Genomic DNA, 25,311 nt, shown 5'->3' with positions numbered 1-25,311 from the left:
AGAAGCAAGTATAAATCACAAGAAAAAGATGCTTCCGATAGTGCGGAAGAATGCTTCTGTGGTATTAAAAGTTTATTAAAACCATGTTATACCATGAGTAAGGAAACATATCTTATCAATTTCGTAATTAATAACAGGATTTACTTGTGAGAAATAACCATATTTTTCAGGATCATAGAATGGAATTTGAAGCCATTCTAGGAAGCAGTTTTAGGAAACAGATCGCAGATTGTGGAGACAACGATCAGGAAGCAGCAGATTTCACGGACGCAAGTTATCAACAAATCAGGTATTTAACAAAGGAATCTAGCCAAAAGATCAGACGACTAGAATGCACCAAATCGCTAGCGACCGGTTTGGTAGGAGTCTGATTCCTAGGGTGCCCCCTTTAGAAAGCATGCTGTGTGCTTCAAGGCCTGGCACCAGTCTGTAATTGGTAGTTCCTGGTGATAGCCTTGATCCTCCATCCGCGCCGCCAGCGTCCACCCTCCCCACCTTTTGCAACTGTCAATCACCGCCTCCCTCCACATCCATGATCTGGTGCCGAGTTGCCTCCACCCTGTTCCAACTGTGCCCATGCTCCAACAGCAAGCAAAAAAGAATTCAAGCAAGCCGGACGAGCAGCATCTTTATCTTTGCAAAGCAAACACTCAATAATTTCTGCCAAAGGGACCAACAGAAGAAACTTGTAACTAAGCACTTCCAATCGTTCTGCCAGGGTATGATACAAACTGAACAAAAAACACTAGAGTACAGCGCATACCATATATGTTAAGGCAGAAAAGGATTGGCCTGGTTGGTTTCTCATTGCAGCGATTTTGGTTCAAGGAGCGACCAGAAGGATATCACAAGGCGAGGGACTTGATAGTTACATCAGGATCCAAGGATACTCATGAGTGTGCGTGCGCCATGCAGTTAAAGAATTGTTTTTGCATCGTATAGTAGTAGCACTTGGAACAGCCGAAAGTGCATCCACCGGCAGAACCATTTGTGCATGGTTGTTGCAGTGGCAGAAGTCTGCCTGAATCAACCACAACTTTTGCTTCCAAGGAGGTTGATCTGAAAAAACAAGTAAGGTCGTATATAATTTGGTATCAACTCTACTAACAGCACCACATCTAACAAGAATAGGGGAAAAGGACAATAAGAGTGAGGCACTTGCAGACCCATCACTAGTCCTGCAAGATTCACGTGTAGGCACTCATACAACAAGTAAATCCTTGGGGGAGGTAGCATCCTAATTTAATATTGACTCACCACATTAAAAAGCACAAAAAACCCATTTAGACGATTAAAATGAAAAACTTCTCAAAGGCAATTTACATGTTTAGTTATGCCAAGATGGAATAACATATTTAAGCTAGTGTAAATATTAGTTAGGTTCGCAGTCATGTATCTTAAAACCTCCATGGGTTTTGCAATTCAAATTGCACATGCTTGGACTGAAAAATCAAAAAGTATTAAAGCACACTGTCCTGGGTTGGGTACCAAACTTTTGTTCAGACTGAAAAATCAAAAAGTTGTCGAAGCTAATTTACAAGTAATGTTATACCGAGATGGAATAACACACTAATCTAATGTATATTACTAACAGGTTGGTAAGCATGTACAGAGTATCTTAATACCTTAATGGGGTTTTGTGTCTGGGGCGCTAGCGATGTTTTCTGATGTCCAGCATGCCCAGTATTAGTAAGTGATGGTATATTGGAGTGTGGTTTGTCTGAATCCACTTGCATGGGAGAGAGGGCGACAGATTGGGATGGCGATGGAAGAAATGGTGAGTTAGCTGAATGCAATGGTGTCCCAGTCTTTACTTGAGATGGCAACGGATTGTGCTGATCTACATGAGGAGAATGCTGCGAAATTTGTGGGGATGATGCTTGGAAGTTTTGTGGTGACAAAATTGGGAAAACACCACTCTGTTTCAACTCTGATGATGATAATAATTACTGCATTGGCCAAAGTGTTGTTGATAAACTCCAGGTTTCATTGCAGTTCCTTGCCTAACCTTTAACTCATTAACATCATCTCCAGCATGAAACTGTGGAAGCTGCATCTGTACTTGTTGTTTCTATAATTGTTGCTGTATTGGGAGCTGCTGTTGAAGCATTTGTTGCTTTTGCTGATACTGTTGAAACATCTGACGCTTTATTTGCTGACACTGCATCATATGATGATCCTGCTGTTGCTGCTTCAGCTGCTGTAATGAACTTGCATTTGCTTACACGGAGTTACCACTAGGTTGGCGTACCCATTGGGTTGTGATATAACATGCCACTACTTGTCTGCAGTTATGTATTCATTGTTCCCTGCATCGACCCAGTGCTTCCCTATCGTAATGCACCACTCAACGAACCATGCTGCAAAGAATTGAAATTGCCTACAAATTAGAACCAACCTGATGCTATATGTTTGCATCGTTTGGCTGCATGGGGCCACCGAAGTTACTTGTTGGAGGCGCAGGTACATGCTGGATGCCATCTGCACTAGAGGACTGTAATTGGGTGCTCATACTTGACAAACTTGCTTGAGTATTAGTATGAGTATCATGCTGCTGCAAATTTTGGGAAGGCTGTTGTTGCTGCAAAATGCTAGAATTAGGAGCTTGTCCTGAAGGTGGCTGGAACTGTTGCTGTATTTGTGACTGCACTAGCTTCCTTTTTTTTCTGCACTACTTCCTTTGTGAACTCAAGATGCTGATAATTTGTTTCTCGTATTGAGGAACTTTGTCCCACATAGCAGGTTGGATAGTACTCTTTCTAATTAGCAGCATTTGTAATATACAGTCCAACATTATTTTAAAGCTCTTCATTCTGTCATACTTTTCAGAAGGATTTTGAGGTGGTATTATGTTGTCAACATGCTGTAGCTTCACAGATAATTTATTGAACAGTTCACTGAGTTCTGCAAAGTATTGATCCTTCAGGCTCTTAATCTGTGAAACAACAAGAGACCACATGCACATAAATTTGGTGCATAGCTAGATAGAGATGAAAATACAACAGCTAGTAGAATCAAATATGGCACCCGCAAGATATTTGAAGTAGCTTTTAGAATCATACAAATATAAAACAAAATAAGAAACTATAATATCCTTAAAATAAAATCGCTTTAATAAATATTGCTAAACTGCCTTGAGGCTTTATACTACATCTAGATACTCTGTATGGTTGTATGCTACATACTCCGCATTCATACAGAATTCCGTATACATATAATATATATCTTATAAGAAGAATGCCAGAATGTAGTGCATCTACATTCCAGAAGAGGAATTTGTTGGAACACATACCAAAAAGAAAGAGATGGGCAACATCAAGTGCAAAAGTAAAAGACCCAACATCCAACATGGCATGTTGTTTCATCTTCTAACAATCTAGATCAGGGCAATCTCAACATCTTTGTTCTAGGGGCACTGTTTACAAATTTTAGGAAGTTCCAACAAAGGGAGTGCAAAAAGGATGATATCAGTAGTGTGCCGCGTATACCTGGCCATCCGTCGGGCCAGGGCGGGCCTAACAAAACCCGAAGCAGAAAACCTTGGCCCAGGCCTGGCCCGGCCATCGGGCCTAGATTTCAGGCCCAAGCCCGGCCCATCCGAGGAAAAGCCCGTCAGGCCTCAGGTCGAGCCTCTTCCCTAAAATGCAAATATGCCAATCCCAAGCCCGGCCCGGCCATTGGCTTAGATTTCAGGCACAGGCCTGGCCCATGGGCAAGACCAGACTGGGTCGGGCTTTTGTGGCCGGGTCAGGTTGGGCTGGCCGGGCCGGGTATCCCATGGCCAGGTATGGTGCCGCGTAACAATTGCGGGTGAGTAGGCCAGCCCGCCCCTGATAATAGGTTACCAGCCACGGGTGAGAAATGGCACCCATCACTAGTAACATATTACCAAGTGTCAGGTTACCGTGGCAGGGTGCCCTGCCCATCACTAGTAGCCTTATTGCAGCCGCCACTGGTAGGCATTCCTGCAGTAGTGCGATAAGCTAGTTTAAACTACACACAAGGATTGTTCGAGGCACAGGTACATGTTGGATACCAGCTGCACTAGAGGACTGTCATCCGGTGCTCATACTTAACAAACTTGCTTGAGCATTAGTACGATTATCATGCTTCTGCAAATTTAGGGAAGGTTGTAGCTGCTGCGAAATGCTAGAATTAGGAGCTTGACCTGCAGGTGGTTGGAACTGTTGTTGTATTTGTGGCTGCACTGGCTTCCTTTGTGAATTCAAGATACTGATAATCTGTTTCTCATATCGAGGAACGTTGTCCCTCATAGAAGGTTGGACACTACTTTTGCCAATTTGCAGCATTTGTAATATGCGCTCCAACATTATTTTAAAGCTCTTCATTTTATCATACTGCTCAGATGATATTTGAGGTGGAATAATGCTGTCAACATGCTGTAGTTTCACACACATCTTATTGAATAATTCACTGAGTTCTGCAAAGTATTGGTCCTTTAACCTCTTAATCTGTCGACAACAAAGACCACATACACATTAATTTGGTGCAGAAGCAATATAGAGATGAAAACAGAACAGCTAATAGACCATGGTTTGTCATTAAGTCAGAAAATATGGCATTCGCAAGATATTTCAAGTACTCCCTCTGTAAACTAATATAAGAGCGTTTCATTTAGATCTCACTATTTTAGTGATATAAATGCTCTTATATTAGTTTACAGAGGGGGTAGCTTTTAGCAGCATATAAATCTAGAAGAAAATAAGAAACTATGATGCCCATAAAAAAAATCTTTAATAAAGATTGCTAACTGCCTTGAGACTTTACAACATCCAGATACATTGTATGGTTGTATGCTCCATACTCCACATTCATACAGAATTCCGCATACATGTAATATATATCTTATAAAGACTGCCAGAATGTAGTGCATCTATCTACACACTTGCTGTATGAAATTCCAAAAGAGGAATTTCTAGAACACATACCAAAAGAAAAAGAGATGGGCAACATGAAGTGCAAAAGTAAAAGGCCCCAACATCCAACATGGTGTCTTGTTTCATATTCTAACAATCTAGATCAGGGCAATCTCAACCTCTTAGTTCTAGGGGCCACCGTCTACGAATTTTAGGAAGTTCCAAGGAAGGTAGTGTCAAAAAGGATGACATCAGTATCATGTCTTACCATTTGATAGATCTCCTCTTGCCAATCACCTGCACCTGCATGGCCTGTTTGAGCAGTAGAATCCACAGATGTCGCATGGAGAAGAAGGTTGTCAATGAGTATGGTAGGATCAAGTACTCTACCAGGTCTAGGGCGTAGGCGGTAAGGGAAGGATGGAGGGAGACGTGGCGAGGATCGGGCGCGCCGGCGGCAGGGCACCGTCGCGGCTAGGAGAAGGGCGGCGGCTAGGGCTGTTGGCGGCTAGGGTTCCGGCTCCTCAGGGAGCCGGGCAATAGGAGATAATATTCTTCTTATTGCTTGCCTTCAAAAAGAGTCTTACAACCTATATTTATATCCTAGATAACTTGTAGAAGAATCAACCTAAGATAACTTGCCTAAGATAACTTGCCTAATCTGAAAATAAAGACTAAGATAACTTGCGGGCCTAAGCCGGCCGGCCATAACACTTCTCCCCGCCTGCACAAACAGCTCGTCCTCGAGCTGCAAGGTGGGGAAGCGCTTGCTTGAACTCTTCGAGGTAATCAACCAGCGTCAAACACCTTCTCGACATCTGGGGCGGCCAGGTCAGCGGCGACGACGTCCTCCGGAATGTAGTCTGCCACCTCCAGGTAGAAGAGTCGCGGGCAGGCGTGGCCGGGCTTGTAGGGTTTGTCGCAGTTCAAGCACAACCCTTGGCGGCGACGCTCGAGTATCTCAGCTGGGGTGAGCCGGCGGAACGGGCGCCCCGCGGTCGCGGCGAGGGGTGCCGCAGAAGCCTGCACAGGCCGACCCTGCGCGGAATCCGGTCCGGGTAGCGACCCAGTAGTCTGGGACGGTGATTCCTGCTGGATGGCCACCGCGCGGCACTCGAACGCGCGGGCGTAATACATGGCCGACTGGAGATCCTGGGGTCCCCGAAGCTCCACGTCCATGCGGATATGGTCCGGTAGACCGCCCACAAATAACTCGGCGCGCTGAGTGGCGGAGACGCCCGGCGCGTGGCACGCCAGGGCCTGGAAGCGGTCGGCGTAGTCCTGCACCGTGGATGTGAAAGGTAAGCGGCCGAGGGCCGCTAGTCGGCTCCCGCAGATAGGAGGCCCGAACCGGAGGAGACAGAGCTCCCGGAAGCGCTCCCATGGTGGCATGCCGCCCTCGTCCTGCTCGAGGGGTAGTACCAGGTCTACGATGCGCCTCGAAGATGATAGGACGCGAGCCAGGTGCGATCCGAAGCGAGCGTCCGCTGCCCTCGAAAGAACTGCTCGCACTGGTTGAGCCAGTTGAGGGGGTCCTCCGTGCCCTCGTAGGTGGCGAAGTCCAGTTTGGCGAAGCGAGGGGGTGTCGGCCCGCCGTGCCCGGGGGCGGCCGTAGTTGCCGCCGGCGCGTATGCTGGGTCGGGAAGCGCCGGGGCGTAGTTCGCCGAGCTGGAGGGGTGATCAAACCGCAGGGAGGGCGTCCGGTGTTCCGGCGCCGTGGAGTAGACCGGCCCCGAAGACGAGCCGGTCGCCCAAGCGGGGATCGGCGATGGTGACGGTGGAAACTGCACCTGGTGCAGGGGCCGACCCGTAGCCCTAGGCGCGGGTGGTGGTACTGTCGATGGCGGCGGCGCCTGGTGGAGCTGCACCGGCGCCTGCGGCGTGGGGGCCGGCGGTGACGCCGGAAGAAGCTGCTGGGTCTGGCCCTGCTCCGAGGCGCCGGTGCCCAGGTTAGGGCTGGGCGGGGCCGGTGGAGGACCCTGCTCCGAGGCCGCTGGAAGGTAGGGCGCGACGGAGGACGGCGCGGCCGGCGCGGTCCAGGTGGGCCACTGCGGCCCCGTGGTGGCGAGAAGTGGCAGGGCTGCCGGCGCGATCTGCGGCGGCCACTGCGCCCAAGGCGGCGGTGCGGCCACTGGGGCGGGGAGCGCCGGGTAGCCTCCGGTGACGGCCCCCGGTGCCGAGTACCACGGAAGCGCCTGCTGACCCGCAGCCATGGCTGGATGGAGTCCGGTGATGGCCCCCGGTGACGAGTACCACTGAAGCGCCTGCTGACCCGCGGCCATGGCTGGATGGAGTGGTGGGGGCGGCCCGTACGGACCTGCCAGGTAGAGGCGGATCCCTTGAACCGCGGTGACGAGGTCGTTGAGGACGCCCGCCATGGCCTCCGGCGTGAACTGTTGCGGCTGCGGGGGAGGTGATGGCGGCGGCGAGTGTTGGACGGGGGCCTGTGGCTGCCCTTGGCCCGGCGTGGTGCCGGGTGCCGTTAGGACCGGCGCTGAGAGCGACGCAGTGATGCCCGCCGAGAGCGAGGCCGTGACGCCCGGTGCAGAGGCGGCGGTGGTGGAGGAGTTGGCGGGCAGCGGTGGTGGTGGCGGTGGAATTGGCGGAGACATGGTCGAAACCCGGTTACCTGATACCAAATTGGTAGGATCAAGTACTCTACCAGGTCTAGGGCGTAGGTGGTAAGGGAAGGATGGAGGGAGACGTGGCGAGGATCGGGCGCGCCGGCGGCAGGGCGCCGTCGCGGCTAGGAGAAGGGCGGCGGCTAGGGCTGTTGGCGGCTAGGGTTCCGGCTCCTCAGGGAGCCGGGCAATAGGAGATAATATTCTTCTTATTGCTTGCCTTCAAAAAGAGTCTTACAACCTATATTTATATCCTAGATAACTTGTAGAAGAATCAACCTAAGATAACTTGCCTAAGATAACTTGCCTAATCTGAAAATAAAAACTAAGATAACTTGCGGGCCTAAGCCGGCCGGCCATAACAGAGTATCAGGATACAATGAACAACCAACAAATAACAAGCTACAAGCAGGGGCAATTGGAAAACTTGTGAACCAAATAAAACAATGACAGAAGATGAATATGGACAGCTTAGTCATCATGATTATTGCACAGTAGCATTTTTCCAGAAAAAATTCCAACAAATAAGAAAACCCATTGTGGTGAACAAAAGTCAGAGATCAATAGGGTCAGTTTAGTCAAAATGATTATTACACAGTACTTGATCACTAAACATCACAATATATAATTCAATCTTCGAGCTGTTCTCTATCCATCGTAATTCAGGTAAAAAAAAGTGTGAAATGCAGTTTTAATGCTTTAGGACTAACTTGCCACCCCCTCGATAGTTCTAGGACCTATGGTGCATTTCACTTGTCAGAAAACATATAATTGCATCTGAAATGAATCTGGTTGTCATCTCCAAAAAAGTTTCAAATATTTTCAAGCTAGTTCATGTAAACTATTTGAGTCGTACTTAGGGAAAACCCAGTGTAATGATGCCAGTTGTATCTAAAACATCCCACCTAAGCAAAAGTCCAAATACCATTGCTGAAGCCTAGTTAGTGAGGAAAAGGAGAGAGAATGTATATTACCAAGATACAACCATTATCAGGTAACCCAAGATAATTAGTCTTTTTCCCTTACAGAACATATTAAATGGCAGCTCATTTCGATACAACAATAAGATATTAGCCACTGGAAGAGTTGTATCTAAACACGTATTTAGTGCATATGATAAAACACAAGATACAATGCTCCCGGAGTGCCCTAAGGGTTTAATAAGAGTTGGGATCCAAAATTCCAGGTTGTAGTCTAATAAGGACCTTGTATTATAGTCCAACGTAACTGTTAGCACGATAAGTAAGGGCGTTGGGGTCCTAATGGACAACACACATTTTCCCCTAAACTTTTCTGTGTAAGGTAAAAATAATGCCCAAATGCTTCTTAGTGCAGCTGCATTAATTGGGCTTCCTGAGCGCACGCAGTACACGACAAAAAACTCACACGGCACGGGGTGCATCCGAGCAGACCTGCTATAAAGGGTAATTGGCATCCCATGTCATCATTACACTACAAAAAGGGAAAGTATCTGGTCCTCATCCCTTCTAACGCTCCCTATTTTGCACACATCAATCAAGAAAGGAAAAGTACGTGCATTTATTTGGGTTTTATAAAATTTAATAAGTCATAGCTTTTGATTAGAGTATCGGTATTCAGATTCATATTCACCGTTGGGTTTCTCGCGACGAGTTTTTCAAAACTAGATCCCATATGGGTATATTTTGACGAACTTTTTTTAGAGCAACTTTGATGCTACATTGGGCAACTTTGGCGCTACAAAGAAGCAACTTAATTGCACTGTGTGTATTAGTGAATTCACCTAGTAGCCTTCTAATTAGTTGTGTGCAGTAGTGTTATAAGTGGTTAACATGGTTGCTACATTGCATATATCAAAAACTAAGTTGTTGATAGTTTGGTTGCCTACCATACTATGGAAGTTGCTTACCATAGAGTGGAAAGTTGCCTAAGATTGCTCCTAAGTTGTCGACCTCAAAAACCTAGTTGCCTACGTCGCTACGAAGTTCCCTAGGGGTGATCCTCAATTTCCTACAATACTATGGAAGTTGTCCATCAAGGGATATAAGTTGGCTACAACATCAGAAAAAAATGTGGGATCTAAGTTGCCTATAATGATTCTAAATTTGGAAACTAAGTGGGGACGGATTGTATGAGAGCCTTGTGGGGGATTGTGTGCCCGCCAACGCTACTAAGAGTGTGGGCACTGGCTAGCCAGGTCACGACTAGCTCTTCAAAACGTGAACCCATACGGATATGTTTCGATTTTTTTTTCAAAAGCAACTTTGATGTTAGATGAGGCAATTGTAGTGCTAAACAGAAGAAACCACTCTATTAAAGCAACTAATTAGTAACTATAAGCGACTAGCTAGTAATAACGAACAACTTTCAAAAAAGAGGTAGGTAACACCACATCACCTTCATAAGCAACTTTCCTTCTACTAGAGGCAACTTTAGTTAGTTCACCAAAGTAGGCAACTTCACTACATTTGATCTCCTAGTTAATTTTGTGTAACATTCTCCTAACTTGCTCACCGCTACTTCTAAGTTGCCTACCATTCATGCTCATATGTCGTTATTTCTAAATTGCCTATAATACAATGAAGTCGCCTGTCGTCGATGCTCTATTGTCTGCCATTGCTAGTTATGATCGGCAACAATAGACCACTCACTACTAATAGTGAACAACTTCGAGAGGTAGATAACATCACATAACCTTCCTGACCATTTTTTGTTCTACTAGAGGCAACTTTAGTGCTAAAAATAGCCAACTTCACCAAATTTTGTGTTCTAGTTAATTTTGCCCGACATTCACCTAACTCGCTCACTAGTGCTTTTAAGTTGCCTGCGGTTCTTGCTCATATGTCGTTGTTTCTAAATTGCCTATAATATTCCGAAGTCGTCTACAGTTGATGCTCTGTTGTCTTCTATTGCTAGTTATGGTAGGCAGCTTGATGGTGAATCTAGTTCACTTGATAGTAATGGTAGCTAACAATATAAGGACTTTCTATTGTAGGCAGTCATGCTAGACAAACTAAGAAGAAATTACTTTTCTATAGCATTAAAGTTGCCTCCATAGGATTTTTTGTTGTTAGGCAATCATACTGGGAAAAAAGAAGTTGCTTCCTATAGCACTAAAGTTGCCTCAATACCACCCAAAGTTACCCACGAAAAAAGTTTGTCCAAACCTACCCATATGGGATCTAGTTTTGAAGAACTCGTCGCAAGAAACCCAGCGGTGAAAACAGATCTGAGTTCCGACGTGTGAATCAAAAATTATAGATTTTTAAAATTTTTGAAACCCAAATAAATACATGTGGGATAGGATCGTAGTTGATTTCCTTGTAAGGTGAAGACGTAGAGTACTTTCCCTTCTGGATTCGGCTAGCTTTGGAATCACGTGGTGGGGGACACTAGTTTTGCTTTTTTGGGAAAGTGACAGACCGACTTTCCGTATATGGGCAACTGCTCGTCAGCCCCAATGAACACATGGGCGCTGGCTAGCCATGTCCAAAATAATGAGAGGCCAGATCGACAATACTGCTTAATTGCATCACTTCGCACCCGCCACTGGTATTATGGTCCCAGATTAGCCGTGGGACAAACTTACCAGTCGAGAGTGTGTTGGCCCGCCCACCACTAGTAATTGAGTTACGAGTGGCAGTCTATGCTACCGACCCACCCAGATTGGCCCAAATTAGCCATGGGCTAATATCTGAGCTCAAACTACCTGTGGCGGTTAAAATATGACGACCGCCACTGATACTTTACAAATCAATTGCAGGCTCTCTTGCCACCCACCACTGGTACATTTTTAGGTATTTATTGTCATTTTTAGAGGTTTAGGGTATTTTGGGTTTTAGCGTTTTATGGTTTTATGATATTGTATGGGAAATTGCAAAAACAATATCCGTTGTGGGCCTTAGAAAACAACCATTGGCTGGTCCTGTCTACTATTACCCGAACTACTATTACCCAAACTGTTAGACCCGTCAACCACCGGTAAGTTCATTCCACTTAATTACTTTATGATTAAATCAACCCCCACAACACCTCCGGTAAGTTCATTCCATTTAACCCTAGGCCACACAGGGACCTGGCCAAATTCCCCTTCTTCCTTTGCCCAAATCCCTAGCTGCCCATCGCCCTCGCCTTGCTTGCACGGTTGCCACCCTCGCCAGTCACGCGTGCCCGGACCACCCTCACTGCCGCCCGGTCCTGCCCAACTCGGTCATCGGGTGCCTCAGCCTCAGCCACCACAGTAAGCTCTCTCCCTCTTCTCCCTGTTGATCAGAAATTCAATCTTGAGGCCTAGGGATTTGATTCTCATGACGCAAATCTTAAATTCAACTCATTAATTAGTTCTAGTATAGTTAAAAGATATAGTTCTTAGTTATGCAATTCTGATTAGTTCTAGTATATAGCTCCCAATATAGTTACAAGATGTAGTTCCTAGTTCCTACTTCTAATTAGTTCTAGTATAGTTCCTAGGTAGTTGGATGCATGTATAATGTGATAAATCAATTTATCTATGTAATGCGATGCATATATAATGTAATGTGTGCAAAAACGCTGCCACGACAGCAAAAAAATCTGACATGGTAGTGATTTACGTTGCCGTGGCAGCGTTCATTTTTCACCTAGGGGGAGGTTACCGGTGGCGGGTGGGAGAACGTGCCGCCACTAATGTGCCACATACAAGGGTGAATAGGCCAGCCCTCACTGGTAATAGGTTGCCAACCATGGGTGAAATGACGCCTGCCACAGGTAACATATTACCAGTGTCAGGATACCGTGGCGAGGTGCCCTACCCACCACTGGTAGCCTTATTGCAACCACCACTGGTAGGCATTGCTGCAGTAGTGTGATAAGCTAGTTTAAACTACAGAAGGATTGTTCAAGGCACAGGTACATGCTGGATACCAGCTACACTAGAGAACTGTAATCTGGTGCTCATACTTAACAAACTTTGAGTATTAGTATGACTATCATGCTACTGCAAATTTTGGGAAGGTTGTAGCTGCTGTGAAATGCTAGAATTAGGAGCTTGACCTGGAGGTGGCTGGAATTGTTGTTGTATTTGTGGCTGCACTGGCTTCCTTTGTGAGTTCAAGATACTGATAATATGTTTCTCATATCGAGGAACTTTGTCCCTCACAGCAGGTTGGACACTACTTTTACCAATTTGCAGCATTTGTAATATGCGCTCCAACATTGTTTTAAAGCTCTTCATTCTATCATACTGCTCAGATGATATTTGAGGTGGAATAATGCTGTCAACATGCTGTAGTTTCACACACATCTTATTGAATAATTCACTGAGTTCTGCAAAGTATTGGTCCTTTAACCTCTTAATCTGTCGACAACAAAGACCACATACACATTAATTTGGTGCAGAAGCAATATAGAGATGAAAACAGAACAGCTAATAGACCATGGTTTGTCATTAAGTCAGAAAATATGGCATTGGCAAGATATTTCAAGTAGCTTTTAGCAGCACATAAATCTAGAAGAAAATAAGAAACTATGATGCCCAATAAATAAAATAGCTTTAATAAAGATTGCTATCTGCCTTGAGACTTTACTACATCTAGATACACTGTATGGTTGTATGCTCCATACTCCACATTCAAACAGAATTCCGTATACATATAATATATATCTTACAAGTGGAATGCCAGAATGTAGTGCATCTACACACTTGCTGTATGAAATTCCAAAAGAGGAATTTCTTGGAACACGGACCAAAAGAAAAAGAGATAGACAACATGAAGTGCAAAAGTAAAAGGCCCCAACATCCAACATGGTGTGTAGTTTCATCTTCTAACAATCAAGATCAGGGCAATCTCAACATCTTTGTTCTAGGGGCCACTGTCTACGAATTTTAGGAAGTACCAAGAAAGGGAGTGCCAAAAAGGATGATATCAGTATCATGTCTTACCATTTGATGTATCTCCTCTTGCCAATCACCTGTACTTGCATAGCCTGTTTGAGCAGTAGAGTCCGCAGATGCTGCATAAAAAGCAAGATTGGCAAAGAGTATCAGGATAAAATGAACAAAGCCAACAAATAACAAGCTACAAGTACATTGTAGGCATTGATGCAGAGGCTGGGGGTTTAACCTCCTTTTCAAAAAGAAAAAGAAAAAAAACATCGTAGGATGGAATGCAGGGGCAATTGGAGAACTTGTGAACCAAATCAAACAATCACAGAAGATCAATATGGTCAGCTTAGTCAATATGATTATCGCACAGTAGCATTTTTCCAGAAAAATTCCAACAAATAAGAAAAACCAATGTGCTGAACAGAAGTCACTGAAGATCAATAGGGTCAGTTTAGTCAACATATGATTACAGAGTACTGGATCACTAAACATCGCAATATAATCCCGTCTTCAAGCTGTCCATCTATCCACCGTAGTTCAGGCAAAAAAAGATTGAAATGCAGTTTTGAAGCTTTAGGACTAACTTCACACCACTCGATAGTTCTAGGACCTGTGGCGCATTTCACTTGTCAAAAATCATATAATTGCATCTGAATTATGAATCTGGTTATCATCTTCAAAGAAGTTTCAAAGAACATTCAAGCTAGTTCATGTAGCATCACATTAATTTCATAAACTGTTTTGAGTCGTACTTAGGGCAAACCCAGTGCAATAATGCCGGTTGTATCTAAAACATGCCATCTGTGCGGAAGTCCAAATACTGTTGAAGTAGCCTAGTTAGTGAGGAAAAAGAGAGATATTGTTGTATCTTATGAAAATACAACTCTTATCAGGTAACCAATAATATTTTTTTCCTCCCACAAAACATATTAAATGGCAGCTCCATTAGATATAACACTAAGATATAAGCCATTGGAAGAGTTATATCTACACATATTTAATGCATATGATACAACACAAGATACAATGCACCGGGAGTGCCCTAAGGGTTCAATAAGAGTTGGGATCCAAAAATTCCAGTTGTAGTCTCATACGAACCTTGTATTATAGTCCAACGTAATTGTTAGCACGATAAGTAAGGGTGTGGGGGTCCTGATGAACAACACACATTTTTCACTTAACTTTTCTATGTAAGTAAGGCAAAAATAATGAGAGGCCAGATTGTTAAGCTAGTTTAAACCGCACAAGGAATGTAAGGTGACAACAGGAAGATTGATATAAGAACATGGAGAAAAAGAAGATGAGAACCATAAGAGCATATGATGGATCTACAAAAAAAGTATATGTGAAAAGTGAAAACTTACTACTAGAGGAAACTTCTTGAAGGCCCCTCTGTGCCTGAATAAACTGGTTTTGCTGATCCATGTTATTTTGTTGCAAGAGCATGGCTCCTGAAGTTTGAAGTCTTTGCTGCATGGAGGATTGCTGCTGCATCCTTAATTGCTCTTGTAGTTGGTTAGGCTGAGACTGGAACTGTGGCATAAGATGTTGCAATTGTTGAAGTTGATTGTGTTGAAACTGAGGTTGCATCAAACCCATTGATGGCTGCTGAGCATGTTGTTGCTGTGGTTGCTGAGCTTTTGTTTGTTGCATATGCATCCACTGCATGTTTGACACATTAGGCACAGTTCCAAAAAGTTGCTGCTGCTGTTGATTTTGTTGATGCTGCTGTAGACTCGACATGTTTGCCTGAGAGCCCAATTGTTGTGGCTGATACAAAGGCAAATACTGCTGGCTCAACATCTGATGTGTTTGCTGCACATTCAAAAGATTATTTGACTGAACTGCTAGCCTCTGTTGCTGCTGCATCATCACAGCACCATTCTGTTGACCCATTAGCTGATTTTGTTGTAAATTTGGCTGTTGTCCCATCAACTGTTGTTGCTGCTGTTGTAAAGGAATATTGGGCTGCTGACTCTGCAGAGAAGGCTGTTGATGCTGGTGATAAATTAATTGCTGAGATTGTTGCTGTTGCTGCCTGCCTGCCATTTGCCTTTGTGCATCATAAACATCTTGTGAAGTGCCTTGCGCCAAGCCATTATTCATTGTGTTTTGTGGAATGACAGACGCAGTCTGCATCGTTGATGTTTGATTAACACCTGGCAAGTTCTGTCTGATATTAGTGAGTGAATAAGCTTGTACAGATGTAGAAGCATTTGGCTGCCGGGCCTGTTGCTGAGACATCAAGGGAACTGCTGATGTTTGTGCTTCATTACTGCCTTGTGGATGGAGTCCAGGGGCTGTTGCAGAAAAGGTACCATATGTGTGTTAATAAAGTATCTTGTGAACAAATACTTCCTGTGGAACTGTAACAGGCACACAAAGTGTTGAAAGCAGCATATTACAGATCAAATGAAGGCTTTCTGCATTTTCAATGAGAAAAATAAATGTACCAGAGCAATTAAAGGACTGGCAACCTGATTTGTTTTAGAGAGCATGCAAACAAGTGTTTGCATATCCTTTTATTAATATGAGAGTCAACGTAAATACAGCTGACAGCTAACCAACTGATCTACCTTATAAAGGTAGCAGGGCGGGAATAAACATAATTCTACAAAGAGCTGAAGATCGCTGCTGTGAACCGGTGAAAACCCAGTTGAACAACCCAATCCGGCGCTGTACCAGGGGTCAACAAAATATTCTGTATGTGTGAGGAATCGGACCATTTTAAGGTAGGAAGGCGGATTACCCAGTTGAATAACTAACTAGTCTGTTCATTTGTTATTTTCGTACTTAACATTGTTTCTACCATACTAACAGAAAAAACATGCTATAATATTTTATTGAGCCAATAGGTTGAACTGAGGCACTTACTGTGTCGTTCCAAGTTCAATAACTACGTACACATGACACAAGCTAGATGAAAAAGCTGTGGATGGTGATTTAATGCAATAAAGCACATAATCTCAGCACTTGATGCAATAAAGCACATAATCTGAGCACCTGATGCAATAAAATATATTGACATCCAAGCGAAGATGATAAATTGTGCAGCACAGTTTAGTGTATATGGTATGTTACCAGGGTTGTTTTGATTTGGAATCAGCTGAGCATTTCCAGCAGCCTGCTGTCTCTGCGTCTCCATGGAGAGCAACTTCAGAGAAATCTTCCGTAAATAATCATACTGAGTAATGCAAAAAGAAAACGATGTGAAGTTCTATACCAAATTACTGATAGTGGCTCACAACCAACAGTTCTTGTGTGATTAGCAGTTTCGCACGGTCGAGGATATGTTAAATTACCTGACTGGTTGCTTCGGTATAGACCTTTTGTTCGAACCACGCAGCGATTTTTTGAAGTTCGTTCAGTGCCTCTGGCGCCACAGACACAGATACTGGCAGACGATTCTTCAGAGTCTCCAGTCTACACGCACAATGCAAAATGTGAATAAATAGTACGAATAGAATGGTTTACCCTAGGTGATCAAACGCGGTGCCATGGAAAAATTGTGTTAAAAGTTAAAACTGCTCATAGTTAATGGAGCGATTAAGCAGTATTTTGACCATATGTATAGGAATCAAACAGAAACTGGGAGCTAGATCGACGACGGACGAATCTGCTGGTGCCGCTACGAATCAGTACACACGAAACTGGAAGTTTAGATCAAAGCGGCTCTCGTCAGATGGATCGATGAAAAAGAGTCCTCTTTTTTTCTTTGCGGGAAACCGAAAGAGCAGAGGAAGGGGAAATCAGATCAAATCAATCAATGAATTAGAGTGAGTCCCTGCATACACACGTACATCTTATCGACGATCCTGCCGCGCGCCTCGGGCTGGAGCTGGGCGCGCCAGTCGCCTCCGGCGGGGGGCGGGTCAGCGGCGGCAGCGGCGGGGCCAGACCCTTGGGTGGGCCGCCAGTTGGGATCCATGGTCTCGAGGGATCGATGGAGGTGGAGTGTCACGACCCAATCTCTCTTCTATCCAATCCAAAGAGAGAGACGGAGAGGGATCTGGGGGAGGGGAGAGGAGAGGAGAGCTTGTAGGGGAGGGGAGAGGGGAGAGGTAGAAGAAAGTGCAGAGCCAAAAGAGAAACTGACACATGAATTCAGGGTTTTCTGCCCTTACAGATGGTCCCCACTCGGCCACAATACCGGCTCACAGACTATAGCTGACCAAACGGGCCAGCCCGGCCCGGCACGGCACGGCCCATCCTAATTGTGCCTGGCACGGCCTGGCCCACCGAGGCACGATTATTATACGGGCCGTGCCGTGCTGGCCCGCGTGCTGCAGCCTGCAACCCAGACACGGTCCATATGTTAATCGGTCCAGCCCACCGGCATGTTAGACCCGCTAATCTGCCTTCTATTTTACGCACTGAGCGTTTTTTAGCCTTTTTTTACCTATCGGGTCACATTAAGATACATACAAAAATACAAAAAAGATAATCAGGCCGTGCCGTGCCGGCCCGCGTGCTCGGCCTTCAGGCCCAGGCACGGCCCTTGGCGTGCCGCGTGCCGGGCCTGGCCCGTTTAGCACGTGTCATGCCGTGCCAGGCCCGTGTCGTGCCGGTCGTGCTACCGGGCCGGCCCAGCTATCCCGGCCCGTTTGGCCACCTATATCACAGACTCCACTCCACAACCTGGCCAAATGGCTCGGGCCAACTAGGCCGGCCCGCGAGCACGCCAGGCACGATCAGCCAATGGGCCAAGCATGGCACGGGCTAAATGGGCCTGGCCCGGCACGCCCTGGGCCATGCTTGGGCTGCTAGGCTGAGCACGCGGGCCGACATGGCACGACCGATTATCTTTTTATATATATACTAGCAAATGACACATGCTTCACATGTAGTACCAACTTGGATGGACAAGATTGCATTAAAAAACCTAGTAGTGAATATTTTCATAATTTCAATTTAACTTATAACGTAAAACTATGCCATCAAAAATAGATGTGACATCTGGGGGTAGTAACAAAATCTAGATATCAGATAGATCCAATATATGCAAAATTAGGTAGATGTGTACCTTTTTAGGGCCTCATTGTGTGTGTAAGTGGGCTCATTAAGAAATAAGAAGTTCTGGAATTGTAGAGAATAGAAATTTGTTCAAAATATAGTTTCTTCTTTATTTTCCTTTTTTGAAAGGTTCTTATTCATTTCCTGCATGCACGATATTTCATTATCTCGTATTTTAAGCTTGGAACGACCTATGCATCAAGATTGTTTTCTCCTTTTATAGAACATGCATCCAGACTTGTTAAATTGGTGGTACACTTTCTTTCATGCCTACGTGCATTATTTCTTTGTAGATACAACATTTCTCTTTCACTCAAAGGAAGCACGGCAATTTCTTATCGAGGCTCTCCCTGTAGAAGGCTCCCGATTCTCTGAGTAGTTTCTTACAAATATTTTTCTTCTCAAAGCCTGCCACCTGACACAGCGGGACAGTGCATCACTAACTCCCACCGCGAATCCAATGGTAAATAAACTGCCATGATGTGGAAGATTTCAACCCGTTGAATGCAAGCCGTCCGATTGGAATTATCAAACGGCTCGTATGCTTTGATATTGGTACACTATATAGTAGTTATATATATAACTCTATATGGCCCAATAGATAAAAATAGGCTAAAAACGCCCAGTGCGCCAAATAGCAGGCAAACTAGTGGGCCTGGCGTGCCGGTGGGCCGGCCCAATTAGAAGTTAGGTCGTGCCTGGGTTGCAGGCTGCAGCACGTGGGCCAGCACGGTACGGCTCGTATAATAATCAAGCCTTAGCGGGCCGGGCCGGGCCAGGCCGGCCCGTTTGGCCAGCTATGCCACAGCACATATGTTTTTTTTCCTTTCTTGAGCAACTTGCTGAGGCAGGCATGAGCTCTGCCATTTCATACAAAGAGAGGAGAACCGCCGAATTAATTAAAGAAAATCGGGCGAAACCAAATTACATAAAGAAAAAAGACAAAGAAAGGAAACTAGAATTTGGGTAAGGTTTAGACGAACACATACGCACTCAAACCTCAAGGACCTCTGAGCAAGGCATAAGAACGCTAAGGCCCAAAAACAATGACAGGGGATGAAAAAAAATTAAGGTGGGGCAAACCTTGCATTGACAACCATCTCAGCAGGTTTAGACGAACACATACGCACTCAAACCTCAAGGACCTCTGAGCAAGGCATAAGAACGCTAAGGCCCAAAACAATGACAGAGGATGAAAAAAAATTAAGGTGGGGCAAACCTTGCATCGACAACCATCTCAGCAACACGTCACCCAATTGTTTGACACGAAAAAATACCTAAGCCACCGGGAGAAAGAAAGGGGAGTGTATTTCTCTCATATGCTGTGAAAAGAAGAAAAGAAAAATGCGGACGTGCCAGTGTACCGTAGTACACAAAGAAAAGGATATGGGAAACGAGTATTTCATTAATCTCATTGGAGAAAACAAAATTACAAGATCCCATATGCCAAAGTGAATTTCCGGTACATGCATGCTATACATAAGAAAACATCTTGATATGAGACATGACAACGCGAAGAAGTGTTGCATAGAAGCACTAATGATGGATGGACTAATGATGGATGCTCATTTACATAATTCTTATCTAAAAATCAAGGAGTGCTTTATTAACATGAACCCTTCTGAATATATACCGAGAGAGAAAAAAAATGGAACGTGCACTTAGGCCTTAGGTCATGCATACATGTGCGTTTGCTTGCTATACTATACTTGTATGCACGTCTATGGAGGACCGAGATCACGTGACTTGCCTCTTGCAAGTCACACTGTAACTGGCATCCTCATATCAGCCATTCAAATGAGATCCAATGGACAGGATTGAGTTAAAACCAAACAAACAGTCTGGGACATAGCCGTTTTCAAGCACACGACACAAAACGAGAAGTTTACGACTTTGTTTATCAGAAAATAAGAGAACTTTGCGGATTTGCACAATGAGGCGTGAGTTTTATCGTGGATCCTTGCTTGGAGTAGCAGCTACAGAGCGGCGAGGTCGGCGCTTGTGCCCATAGTGACGGCCATCGTGCTCCCCGTGGCGGCCGCGACAACGGTGCGGAATCCTTTTTTGCCGCCGGTGCGGCCGGCTGTGGCAGCAACAAGTCCCTGTACAACGTTGACCCATCCATGTTCCAGGATTGCAAGTGAGAACCAGCCACCACTGCGTAACCAACTCTTAAGTCCAGGAGATATATTTCGTTTGCTCAATCATGTCCGTTGGATATCATGGGTGGCTGATATAGGGGCACCAGTTATAGCGTGACTTGCAAGAGGCAAGTCACCTGATCTCGGTCCGTCTATGAAGATTGCCATACGCCAACAGATAATTGTTATGCAACGTCCAATCGATCGGTCTAGCTTGAAATGTCATATCGAGAACATCCAGTCTGCATCCTTGATGAAGCTGAAAGAAAAACTCATCGTCGCTCTTTGAAGTTCTTCAAAGTAGAGTGGGGCCACCACACCCAGAAGGAATCCACTTGGGAGCATGAAGATCTCTTGCGGGCGGAATACCCTTCCTTCTTCTCCAATCGTTAGGAATCTCGGGACTACTTTACTTAAGATACATTAGTCCCGATTTATAAACGGACCGGCACTAATGTGACCATTAGTGCCGGTTCCAACGGTTAGGCGGGCAGGCATCATTAGTCCCGGTTCGTGTTGAACCTGTAGTACCGGTTCGTGTCACGAACTGGGACTAAAGAGGTGGTGGCAGGCTGGTGTCAGGCTGGGGCCCACCAGTCCTTTTAGTCCCAATTCGTGGCATGAATCGGTACTAAATATTTTCCTATATAAACCATTCGTTCACCCAGCGATCAAGCTCTCTGTTCTTCCCCTTTCCTCTCCTCTCTGTTCTTCCCCAAAGCTCGAGCTCATCCTTTATTTTGCCCAAAATTTATCAAGATTTTAAGGCCCCTCATCCATCCAAGTGATCACAAAGGTTAGCAACTTTGTCCTATTATCTCACATTGCTAGATTAGCTCTTGCAATGCTCTATAATTATAGTGATTTGTGGGCTTTACTTTGGGAGTAATTATATGTGGTAGTTTATTTGATTTATATGTAATTTGAGCTCAAATTAACTCTTAGTTTGCATATGTAGGTGTGGTTTACTTAGTGTCTTCCCGTCCCCGTTCTAACCACCGTCGATCGCCCGCATCATCCCGTCGCCGGCACCACCTTGGTGAGCCTCTTGTTCTTTTTTTAAATAAAAAAATCATGTTTGTGTGATTTAGATATATAGTTACTTGTATAATTTTCTTACACGTACGTTGTTTGTTATACATAGTGGCATGGTTTTGATATCCGTACCCCGTCGGCCCTCGCCCGGTTTATGATTCAGATGTGGTATATATTCTCTTTTATAACTATTTGTTGCATTTCGTGTTTATGACAATTATGCCGACCAACGTGACATAGATGTTTTTATCTAGGAGGTATGTGAACCGGAAATTCCAGCCGACCCTCGTGTCGAGAGGTTAAATTTAGTTGAACAAGAAAACGAGTATTTAAAAGAAAAGTTGGAAAGAATTGAAGAAGAGAAGTTGAAACTGAAGTTGTATGTTGCCGATGTCGTCGATGGTCACAAGGTCAAGATGGATGCAATGCACTTGAAGATAAGAAAATATGTCATTGATAGTGAGACTTGGTATTGAAGGAAATATGCCCTAGAGGCAATAATAAAGTTATTCTTTATTTCCTTATATCATGATAAATGTTTATTATTCATGCTAGAATTGTATTAACCGAAAACATAATACATGTGTGAATACATAAACAAACAGAGTGTCACTAGTATGCCTCTACTTGACTAGCTCGTTAATCAAAGATGGTTATGTTTCCTAACCATGGACAAAGAGTTGTTATTTGATTAACGGGATCACATCATTAGTTGAATGATCTAATTGACATGACCCATTCCATTAGCTTAGCACCCGATCGTTTAGTATGTTGCTATTGCTTTCTTCATGACTTATACATGTTCCTATGACTATGAGATTATGCAACTCCCGTTTGCCGGAGGAACACTTTGGGTGCTACCAAACATCACAACGTAACTGGGTGATTATAAAGGAGCATTACAGGTGTCTCCAAAGGTAGATGTTGGGTCGGCGTATTTCAAGATTAGGATTTGTCACTCCGATTGTCGGAGAGGTATCTCTGGGCCCTCTCGGTAATGCACATCACATAAGCCTTGCAAGCATTACAACTAATGAGTTAGTTGCGAGATGATGTATTACGGAACGAGTAAAGAGACTTGCCAGTAACGAGATTGAACTAGGTATTGGATACCGACGATCGAATCTCGGGCAAGTAACATACCGATGACAAAGGGAACAACGTATGTTGTTATGCGGTCTGACCGATAAAGATCTTCGTAGAATATGTAGGAGCCAATATGGGCATCCAGGTCCCGCTATTGGTTATTGACCAGAGAGGTGTGTCGGTCATGTCTACATAGTTCTCGAACCCGTAGGGTCCGCACGCTTAACGTTCGTTGACGATATAGTACTATGTGAGTTATGTATGTTGGTGACCGAATGTTGTTCGGAGTCCGAGATGAGATCACGGACATGACGAGGAAATCCGGAATGGTCCGGAGATAAAGTTTGATATATATGATAATAGTGTTTGGTCACCGGAAGGGTTCCGGAAATCACCGGAAGGGGTTCCGGATGTTTCCCGAAATGTTTGGGTACGAGAACACTTTATTTGGGCCAAAAGGGAAAGCCCACAAGGTTTTTGGAAAGCGCAAAAGGAAGTTTTGCGGAGTCCAGGGGCCAGACGCCAGGGTCCCTGGCGTCTGGGTCCAGACGCCGGGATCCCTGGCGTCTGGCCGTGGAGTCCGAGAAGGACTCTTGCCTTTCGGGTGAAACCGACTTTGTGGAGGCTTTTACTCCAAGTTTCGACCCCGGGGCTCAAGATATAAATAGAGGGGCAGGGCTAGCACCAAAGACACATCAAGAAACACCAAGCCGTGTGCCGGCAACCCTGTCTCCTCTAGTTTATCCTCTGTCATAGTTTTCGTAGTGCTTAGGTGAAGCCCTGCGGAGATTGTTCTTCACCAACACCGTCATCACGCCGTCGTGCTGCCGGAACTCATCTACTACTTCGCCCCTCTTGCTAGATCGAGAAGGCGAGGACGTCACCGAGCCGAACGTGTGCAGAACTCGGAGGTGCCGTGCTTTCGGTACTTGGATCGGTCGGACGTGAAGACGTATGACTACATCAACCGCGTTGATATAACGCTTCCGCGAACGGTCTACGAGGGTATGTAGACAACACTCTTCCCTCTCGTTGCTATGCATCACCATGATCTTGCATGTACGTAGGAAATTTTTTGAAATTACTACGTTCCCCAACAGGTATCGTTATGTTGTTGGATCAATTGCTACCTTAGTTGCAATCTTGATCGCATTTGTTGTTGCATTTAAATGCTTTAGCTAGAGAGTTTGTATGTTGTTTTATGAAAATAAGTGTGCATGAACTTTATGTATGAACTTATATTAATTTGGTCTTTTTGGTGTTGTGTAATGAAGATGAGCCGGAAATGGATGTACGATGATCGATGCTCTCCCCAGTTCATTAAGGGCGTGCATATTTTTCTGCTTGCGGCTGAGGCAAACAAGCAGGCGGATGGTTTTATGTGTTGTCCATGTGCTGACTGTAAGAATGATCGAAATTACTCTAACTCAAGAACCATTCACGTCCACATGTTTGAGTTCGGTTTCATGTCCGGCTATAACTGTTTGACCAAGCACGGAGAAAGAGGGGTCCTAATGGAAGAGAATGAAGAAGAATAGGATGACGACAACTATCCTGGCCATGGGTTCTCTGAATACGATGGTACAAGAATGGGGGAAGAAGCCGAGCCGGCAATGCGAGAAGAAGCTGAAGAAGAGGTATCACATGAGCCCGCTGATGATCTTGGTCGAGCCATTGACGATGCAAAGAGAAACTGCACAAATGAAAAGGAGAGGCTGAAGTTGCAGCGCATGTTAGAGGATCACAAGAAATTGTTGTACCCAAATTGCGAAGATGATAAGAAAAAGCTGGACACCACACTGGAATTGCTGCAATGAAAGACAGAGAATAATGTATCTGACAAGAAATTTGAAAAGTTACTGATAATGTTAAAGAAGATTCTTCCAAAGGACAATGAATTACCCGATAGTACGTACGAAGCAAAGAAGACTGTCTGCCTTCTAGGATTAGAGGTGCAGAAGATACATGCATACCCTAATGACTGCATCCTCTACCACGGTGAGTACGAGGATTTGAATGCATGCCCGGTATGCGGTGCATTGCGCTATAAGATCAGCCGCGATGACCCAGGTGATGTTGAGGGCGAACGCCCCAGGAAGAAGATTCTTGCCAAGGTGATGTGGTATGCTCCTATAATACCATGTTTAAAACATTTGTTTCAAAACAAAGAGCATGTCGAGTTGATGCGATGGCACAGAGAAGACCGTAAAAAAGACGGGAAGTTGAGAGTACCCACTGACGGGTCGCAGTGGAGAAAAATTAAGAGAAAGTGGTGGGACTTTGCAGATGACGCAAGGAACATATGGTTTGGTCTAAGCGTAGATGGCATTAATCCTTTTGGGGAACAGAGCAGCAATCATAGCACCTGGCCTATGACTCTATATATGTATAACCTTCCTCCTTGGTTGTGCATGAGGCGAAAGTTCATTACGATGCCAGTGCTCATCCAAGGCCCTAAGTAACCCGGCAACGACATTGATGCATATCTAAGGCCACTAGTTCAAGAACTCTTACAATTGCGGAATGAAAAATGTGTACGTGCGTGGGATGAGCACGGATAGGAGGAGTTTGAACTACAAAGCTTGCTCTCTGTGCCCGGGAGGAGCCCCGTGCACAGCTGCGCTTGGATCCATCCGTTGGGAATCCATTGTGTCCACCCAAATGGCGCATGGATCCGGCGCTAGGCCGGCCGTAGC

The 25,311-nt window shown here is 45.0% G+C and overlaps 1 protein-coding gene and 1 long non-coding RNA gene across 3 annotated transcripts; both read right to left on the bottom strand.

Moving 5' to 3' along the window:
• Positions 1 to 244: 244 nt before the first annotated feature.
• On the bottom strand, positions 245 to 6,191 carry LOC123068668 (uncharacterized). The gene is made up of 5 exons (XR_006431947.1): positions 5,146 to 6,191; positions 4,169 to 4,472; positions 1,626 to 2,935; positions 764 to 1,059; positions 245 to 660 (listed from the first exon to the last, which is right to left on the bottom strand). It is a non-coding gene; the product is annotated as an uncharacterized lncRNA (long non-coding RNA).
• Positions 6,192 to 11,439: 5,248 nt separating this feature from the next.
• Positions 11,440 to 17,440, bottom strand: LOC123068657 (mediator of RNA polymerase II transcription subunit 15a). 2 transcript variants are annotated; one of them, XM_044491276.1, is made up of 8 exons: positions 17,141 to 17,440; positions 16,643 to 16,763; positions 16,422 to 16,524; positions 14,705 to 15,640; positions 13,398 to 13,468; positions 12,509 to 12,812; positions 12,112 to 12,214; positions 11,440 to 11,739 (listed from the first exon to the last, which is right to left on the bottom strand). In XM_044491276.1, the coding sequence occupies exons 1-8, from the start codon at positions 17,266 to 17,268 to the stop codon at positions 11,706 to 11,708; spliced, it is 1,800 nt and encodes a 599-aa protein (XP_044347211.1). In that variant the 5' UTR covers positions 17,269 to 17,440; the 3' UTR covers positions 11,440 to 11,705. The 2 variants fall into 2 exon arrangements, with proteins under 2 accessions (XP_044347211.1, XP_044347204.1); XM_044491269.1 differs by lacking the exon at positions 12,112 to 12,214.
• Between the last annotated feature and the right edge of the window lie 7,871 nt (positions 17,441 to 25,311).

This window comes from Triticum aestivum, chromosome 1A (assembly GCF_018294505.1).
Source record: "Triticum aestivum cultivar Chinese Spring chromosome 1A, IWGSC CS RefSeq v2.1, whole genome shotgun sequence".
In the NCBI taxonomy this organism is placed as follows: Eukaryota; Viridiplantae; Streptophyta; class Magnoliopsida; order Poales; family Poaceae; genus Triticum; species Triticum aestivum.
The sequence above is the reverse complement of the archived record's forward strand: the minus strand, read 5'-3'. Positions and strand labels throughout refer to the sequence as shown.